General features: G+C 35.7%; 1 protein-coding gene across 4 annotated transcripts in view; it reads left to right on the top strand.

Annotated features, from left to right (window-relative positions):
• The window catches only part of SCFD1 (sec1 family domain containing 1), a 107,906-nt gene that overhangs the window by 50,695 nt on the left and 48,795 nt on the right, over nucleotides 1–8,416 (top strand). For all 4 annotated transcript variants that reach the window (XM_017895886.1, XM_017895887.1, XM_017895888.1 and 1 more), the window contains 3 exons: nucleotides 1,821–1,911; nucleotides 2,477–2,550; nucleotides 3,537–3,618. In XM_017895886.1, the coding sequence (XP_017751375.1) occupies nucleotides 1,821–1,911; nucleotides 2,477–2,550; nucleotides 3,537–3,618 (247 nt within the window). The remainder of the gene's footprint in view (nucleotides 1–1,820; nucleotides 1,912–2,476; nucleotides 2,551–3,536; nucleotides 3,619–8,416) is intronic.

The following is an 8,416-nucleotide window of genomic DNA, read 5'->3' as shown; positions in this document are numbered from 1 at the left end:
TTATTAGAGAGGCATTATATAGAGAATACAGAATATTTTGAAGTTGGCATTGCCTAATATAGAAAAGCTTAAGAAAATATCTCTTTATTCAAATATGGAAATTTTGAATTTTCTTTTGAAACATACGTTTTAAGAACAATCTGTGAGGTCAGTTGAATAGTAAGAATTTTAACCTCATATTCATTAAGTAGGAGTAGTTCTTTTGCTCTGCGTCTTACTACAGTAGTAACATGGACACAAAGACACTTGGAGATAGCATAAACAAGTGACTTAAACCTCTCTGAGCTTCACTTTCCTCATCAGTAAAATAGGGAGATGATAATTCTACCTATTGCCCTATTTCAGAAGGTTTTAAGAAGATTGAGATAATGAATTTAAAGGAGTAATTTGCCCAAGTCATCCAGCTTTCGTTGGTAAAGCCAGGGATGAAACCCAGGTCTTGCAGACCATAAAGCACCCAGTCTTAACCATGGATGGTTAAGTTATGATAGTTACCTCAACAGATTCATCAGGACTAAATGAGGTTGCAGTGAGCCAAGATTGCACTCCAGCCTGGGCTACAAGAGTGAAACTCCGTCTTAAAAAAAAAAAAAAAAAAAAGAAAAGATAAATTCTTAGCATGGTGTTTGATGTACAGTAAAATCACTCAATAAATGTGAGCAATTATTCTCTATTAGCTCTGAGACCTAAAGATATCAGAGATTTTGAGTACTATCCAGTTAAACTCGCACATTTTACAGATAAAGCTAGGGCCCTGGGAGGGTGAGAGCTTGCCTATAAAGGAAGCGTCCATTATAATTGGATGGAACAAGGGTTTCTGACTCCCCAGTGCAATGCTGAGGCCTCAGTGCTATTTTGCCAACATAGACTCAGCTGAAACTGGAGTAAATACCTGTGGTTGTGAGGTGAAATTGAACTGTGTTCCTCAGAATCCTTTCTGAACTCCTGTTTCTGCTAATCTCCGTTGGATAAAATGTGCTCATTATTAGTGAGGTATTTTCAGATGTCAGAGCTGAGGAAGAGGGGAAAGGTTCTTGTTCCATTGTTAATGAGACATGACCTCTTCTTTCTTAAAGGAGAAAAGCTTCTGGCCTCCCCCTAGGCTGTAGATGAAAAATACTAATTTTAAGAAACATTTCATGATCAACATGTATTCACCTACAGTTTGTCAAGATTAGTACAGTGTTTTCTACATGAGCTGCTCATGATTGCAGATCACTTCTGCCTAAAGTCTGTGTAAGTTACTGCTAAACCACAGTGTCCTAGAAGAAAACATCAGGTATTAGGCCACCAAAACTGGGGCCCAAATGCTATTTTCACCAGTAGTGTTCTGGGATATTATGAGTTCTGAGTTACAAGAATTTTTTCACAGTTACTTGCAGGTGATATTTTTAAATGGTGTCTTTGTAGTTGTATGGACCCTTTGACATTATGTATTAATTTGGGTAGGAATATTTAATGGATATTTAATATACCATGACTTGTCTTCCATTGATTTTCAGTCAGGTAAATATTTTACCTTTTCTTCTAAAAACATAGGTGAAGAGAATGTATGATATTGTTAATGAAAATAGAAATGAAATTTAAATTTTAGATGTAAAGTATTATATGCATTTTAAAGAAAGTATTTATTATATAGATATCAGAAAGATATGTAGTTGTATTTATGCTGAATGTTTTCTGCCTTTGTTATATATAACATATTCAAATCCAAATAAGTATGTTTAAAATAGTAAATCTTCATTGTGTGTATTTTAGAATTCACACAAAAATCCGTCTTTTAATGTCATACTCATAGTTCTTGTGCAATACCGTTTTAGTCCATTCCCAGAAGTTGCAGAATCAGTTCAGCAAGAACTAGAATCTTACAGAGCACAGGAAGATGAGGTCAAACGACTTAAAAGCATTATGGTAAGATTCTGTTTGCTTTCTAAGAATTATAGGAAAGAGGAGGGTTATCTGTTAGATAAAGAGATTTGGGTTTTTTTCCTTATAAAATTCAAGGCCATTTAATGCTTTTATAACAAAATATTTTCAACTTGCATAAGTGATCAAAAGAAATCTAAATATTGAGAAGAAAATTAAATATTAATATAAATATGATTTGAAAAAATATATAATGTAGCTTCATTTTAGAGATATACGTTCCAGTGCTGCTAATTCTACCATACTTCGATGTAACTTCAGATTTCAGCTCTATTATTTATTGCTATGTGACCTGTGGCACGTCTCTGGGCCTGTCTCCTTATCCAAAAAATACCAGCTGATCACTTAGTCATCTAACCATTAGACTGGCCATTACTAGAACTTTTATGTAATTGTCATAAATATATATGCTTGCACCTCAGAGGAGGAGAATTGCTATTCTAGGTGACTTTAAAATCTTACTGTATATCAGTAATCTTAGGAATGTGTTGATTTTTATGGTTGGGCCTGGGATTTTTGAGTAGCTATTGGGACCTTTTTTCTTTACAAGGGACTAGAAGGTGAAGATGAAGGAGCCATAAGTATGCTTTCTGACAATACCGCTAAGCTAACATCAGCTGTTAGGTAAGTGAGCAATATATCCTCTTTGAAGTCTTTCTGTTGATAGGATTTATTTATTTATTTTATTTAACTAAAATATTGTTAATATTTTACCTAGTAGGAAACTGTAGGCAATAGCAAATATAACTTTGAATTTAAAGAACTAAGTTATATTTAACTAAATGTTTAAGCTGATTTTAGTTCCCACTTAGATATAGGAGATCATTCATTCATTTCACCAGTTAGAACTGTGTAATGGGGTAATTTTATAAGGAAAATACTATTAATGATAAAGTAGGGCAAGTGATTATTAATTTTATTATTGATACTCTTTTCTTCACTAAAAGTTAAGCGGTGTTTTTCTGTACTTTGAATGCCATTAAGGAGGCAGGAGGCTGGGCGCGGTGGCTCATGCCTGTAATCCCAGTACTTTGGGAGGCCAAAGCAGGCAGATCACAAGGTCAAGAGATTAAGACCATCCTGGCCAACATGGTGAAACTCCATCTCTACTAAAAAAAAATTTGAAAATTAGCCGGGAATGGTGGTGCATGCCTGTAGTCCCAGCTACTCAGGAGGCTAAGGCAGGAGAATCACTTGAACCCAGGAGGCGGAGGTTGCAGTGAGTCAAGATCGTGCCATTGCACTCCAGCCCATGCGACAGACAGAGACTCTGTCTCAAAAAAAAGGAGGGAGGAAATGTGTTTCAGAAATACAGATAAAACATATTTCCATTAATTTGATTTTGTTTAAACCTCCAAAATTTGGAATCAGAAAGTAAAATGGTAGAAATAATATTTGGGAGCCAGATTTTTTAAAATAAGCATTTCACCTGTATTAATAAATACTGTAGGTATTCAAGCCTAGAGATTAAATTAGTTGATAGTTTAACTTGTCATCTTGTCACTGTTTCAATGTTCTGAGTTTCCACAGAGTAAACACCAGACATGGGATAAAGTCTGCATTATTTTAGAAAATTTATTGGTTAATATTTAATTTTTTGATACTTGCAGTTCTTTGCCAGAACTCCTTGAGAAAAAAAGACTTATTGATCTCCATACAAATGTTGCCACTGCTGTTTTAGAACATATAAAGGTAAATTTAACTTTTTCTCCCCACAGTATGACTTGGGTTTACATAGGGTTTTATGCTTTGTAAGATGCTTTTATATTCATTATCTTATTGAGCCCCCACTGTAACATGAAGTGTAATTATGGAAGACAGCAGTATTATAGGTTTTTTTTTTTGTAAACAAAGAAACCTAGGAATCCAGAAAGATAAGTGATTTCCAAGGTCACATGTTTAGTAAATAGAAGTGGGAATCTATGGTATTTTCATTATGTTGCACTGCCTCAATATCACTGCTATACGTACTGCTGTATTAATAGTAGACTTGTGTCTCGGCATCAGTAATACAAATTTGGAAATCTCTTACCAGAGTTCTATCTAAAATATCCGTTAATCACATCACTTTTATTTATGTGACTTTGTTCTGAACCTTTTAAATTTAGATGAATCTGTTAGCATCAAAGCTTCTTACTGTGTATCATTGAACTGTGATTTTGAAACAAATATGTTGGGAGTTCTATATATTGTTTTAGTTCTTTTTCTCACTGCTGTGTTCATGACTACCCCATTTTCAGCTTACTTAATCAGTCCTCCAGTATTCTGCTGTTACTTGTTCTCCACACTTGGAGCTGAATTTCCATGGCAAATTGACCATATGCTAAAACTTGGCTAATATTGACCCCTACTTTCCATTTTATATGATGCATTTGAAACTGCTTAAAAAGCTGAATATAATTGCTGGCTGTCAGACATGTTGATAACACCTGGAATTTATTGAGAAGGGACTTAAAGGCATTATTTAAATAATTTTAAAAGCCATAAAAGCATTAGAAAGGCATTAACATAGATAATGGGCATCCTGCAGCATGCAGTTTAAACCTGCATAATTTCTATTACACCAACAACCTAATTTTTTTCTTTGTTTCACATCGTGGTACTTGATATTTTTCCGGTTCATACAGGAATAGTAGCATAACTGCAGTCTGTAGGTGATTCTGCTGATGTTTTCACTTCTCTATGTAGCGTCTCTGTGAAATGGCAAAAGGGTGTTCAGATCTGTTTACCTGAGGTCATTGTCTCTTGTGGAGGTGATACAGATACAAATATAGATATATAGATATATCATCAGGTGAAATACAACAGAGAGCTATATTGAGAATTTCCTTCAGATTGGAGACTAGAGCTTACAGTTTGAGAAAATTTTAGTTAATTTACTTATCCAATCATGTTTATTGAGTGGCTCTATGTATATTGTACTAGGCCCTGAAGATACTGTAGTAAACAAGACAGACAAGTTCTCTTTTCTCTTGGAGCTTATATTGTAGTGACAGTAAATGGAGTAAGCAAATTAGAAAACAAGATAACTTCAGGCATTTCAGTGATATGAGAACAACAAAACCTGGGTAGGGTGATGTGAGGCAATGGGATGTGAGAATGGCTGAGAGGCCTACTCTGGAGTAAGTGGTGAGCGAAATCACCTTTGATGAGGTGATGTTTGAGTTGAGACAGGAATCACAGGAAGGAGCCAATTAGTTGAAGATCTCAGGGCCAACCATGCCAGGCAGAGGGAATAAGAAGTGCAAAGGCCCTACAACAAACAAATTAGGTGTGTTTGAGAACGTAGAAGAAGACAAATGTGCTTTATTGAGGAGGGAAAGAGTGGTGGGTAGGATATGGGATCAAAAAAAAGTAGAAACGTAAGTATGATAACTCATTAGAGGTTAATGACATGATCTGATTTATGTTTTAAAATAAAGAAGACTGTGGAGGATAAGGGACGATGAGTTCTGGAAATAAAAGCGGAACTATAAGAAAACTATTATAGATGTCTAGGTGAAAAATGATTTATAAGACATAATTTACTTGTGAAATTTTTTATGGTGCTTATTTATAATTTTACACTAATGATTTTAGGTGAGTTTTCAGATCACTTTTGCTACCAGAGGCCATCTGTCTGAGATAGTTTAATATGCTACCGTGCCTGACCTAAACAATTCTACTTGAAGACTTCTTGGTCTTATAAAAGAAAGTGTTTCCTTTAGGGTTGCTAGTTCTCTGGCAGAGCATCTTACGCCAAGAAACTAATTTGTCATTCAAGATATTGAGTGGTTTTATGTAAAAGATAGATTTTATTTATTTATTTATTTATTTTCCACAGGATCTCTCCCTGTCACCCAGGCTGGAATACAGTGGCACGATCATAGCTCACTGCAGCCTTAACCTTCTGGGCTCAAGGATCCTCCTGCCTTGCCTCCCTAGTAACTAAGACTATTGGTGCATTCCACCACATCCACCCAGAAAAATAGATATTATTGAATCATTATCTTGCTAAAGATCCTTTTCTTCACAAGATCTGATTTAAACAAAGTGTGCTATTGAGGGCATTCGCTTTACAGAGGGAAAATAATGTCATCTGTAGAACACACTACTCCTAGTTGGGTCATTCTAAGAAGTCCAATTAAAAATCAGAAGTTTGCTGGGCACGGTGGCTCACGCCTGTGATCCCAGCACTTTGGGAGGCCGAGGCGGGCAGATCACAAGGTCAGGAGATCGAGACCATCCTGGCTAACCCCGATGGTGACATGGTAACTCTGTCACCATGCTGGAGTGCAGTGGCGCGCTCTCAGCTCACTGCAACCTCCACCTCCCGAGATCAAGCGATTCTTCTGCCTCAGCCTCCTGAGTAGCTGGGACTACAGACATGCGCCACCACGCCCAGCTAATTTTTGTATTTTTAGTTGAGACAGGGTTTCACCATGTTGGGCAGGATGGTCTCCATCTCTTGACCCTGTGATCCGCCCGCCTCGGCCCCCCAAAGTACTAGGATTATGGATGTGAACCACCGCGCCTGGCTGTAAAAATTTTTTATTAGCTAGAAGATTGTGTCATGAAGAGGTCTCAGCATTTGTCTTCGTATTTGACTGTATTAGTTTTACATATTTCTTCTTTTGTTTAGAGTATAGCTGCTTCTTAGATTTCCTTCAATCGTTTTCTAACGAAGAAATTAATCTTTTTAGAAGTCCTGGCAGTTACCCTGCAATTGATGTTTGAGTGGAAAATTAGAGCACACCAGTTTGTCATAACTTTAAGAAACATTTTCACTTTATTGATATTCTGAGGATTTTAGTGATTTGGGTAATTTGGGTCTAATCAAGAGTAAATTGTTGAATACTCATTTGTTTTGAGTAATCTGTATTTTTAAACCCTTTCTTTAGTTGTTTTTTTCATCCCTAATAGAAATGCAACTTTCCCACTTGCTGGTCGTTAAAGAATGGCTTCTGGGATTACTTACATAATTTGTAGACAGCCTATTTTAATTATTGTTAGCTCACCTATGTAGCTAACCTGAATAAAGCACTCTTTAGCTCCAGATACCTAAAGAAAAGTAACCTACTTGTAAGGCATAGTTGATGAGATGAGAGAGGAAATGGTATCATGTGTTCTTCCCCCCAGTGTTCCCACCTTACAGGAAGAGCACCCACATCTCAATGTTCCAACCAACTGGATATAGCTGGTAAAGAATAAGCTATCAGTAAACTTTGTGAGGCAAGGCTTAATTGTTACTGGATCCTCATTTTTGTTTTACTGGTTCTTATAGACAGTCTTATAGGGGCTGAATTAGATCTAAAGACATCATCTGATTAGGTGATGATGTCTGTACTCTAAAGAAGGCTTAACCCTTGTTGGCAGTGCTAGCTTTTCACTAGTGTTCCTTCTGAGGACTGATTTTTTATTTTTATTTTTTGGTTCAACTGCCTTATATTTTTATGGGGAAGATAAGCTTTCAAAATAAAGTAGAAACTCTCTTAACTGATCTCCACTTAGTCAACACACCAAATTAACTGTTGCCCTCTGTAAACCATAGTGGCCAGTAGCCACATTATTAACATGTTGACAACTCATAACAATTTCCTTATTATCCTGTGCCTTTTTTCTGCTCTCACGATTGGATTTTTGTTGTTGTTGTTGTTGTTGTTTTTGCTTACTAATGAGTTATTTGTGTCTTAATGCATTTGTGTCAATTGTATGAGTATGAAAAGAAGATTGTTTCTATAAAACTAAGTTGCATATCTTAGACTCAGTGGACATGATGGTTTAAATATTGTTTGAATTAGGTGTAGGTAAAAAACCTTCACCATAAAAGATTGGAAAACCTCAGAAAATACTATATTGTACTGAAATTGCTTTGCAATGTCTCTGAAGTTTTTTATTCCACTCCAAAAGAAGCGAACCTGGAAATCATAGGTGATTTCCAATAGGTGTGCTTTATGCAAGAAAGAAAAAAAAATGTCAGTCAGTGAATCTCTATACTCAAAGAGGAAGTCTTGGACATAGATCAGTGATTGACAGACTGTATATTTTAGGTCTTAAAACATACAGCATGGATTCTGTTTTATTCTTCACATAAACTGACTTTTTTTTTTTGTTTTTTTTTAACATTAACTGACTTTGATTCACTGATCACATTAGAGGTCTTTTACTATACTAGAAGTCAGAACATTTCTCTGGCTGGATTTTGTGCTGATTTGTTTAAAATGATCTCTTGTCCAGTATACATATCAAGTGAAAGTTCTCATTACCTTGGTGTCTTTTCTTCAAGACAGAGGAAAAATATATTCTGTATCAGAAAGTTCACAGTGGATGAGCTATCACTTGTCTTTTATCTCTTCTCATCTCAAAATAAGATTAATTACTATGAGAATCTGAAGTGTTTTGTTTTTTATTGCAAGTATGACAAGAGATAGCTCTCCAGTGAGTGGAATATCCTTCAACTCCTTACTGTGAATTTCTGAAACTACTACATCTCAAAAAAAAAAAAAAAAAA

Source organism: Rhinopithecus bieti, unplaced genomic scaffold (assembly GCF_001698545.2).
Source record: "Rhinopithecus bieti isolate Rb0 unplaced genomic scaffold, ASM169854v2 scaffold_21703, whole genome shotgun sequence".
Taxonomy (NCBI): Eukaryota; Metazoa; Chordata; class Mammalia; order Primates; family Cercopithecidae; genus Rhinopithecus; species Rhinopithecus bieti.
This window is presented reverse-complemented; position numbering and strand designations above follow the sequence as displayed.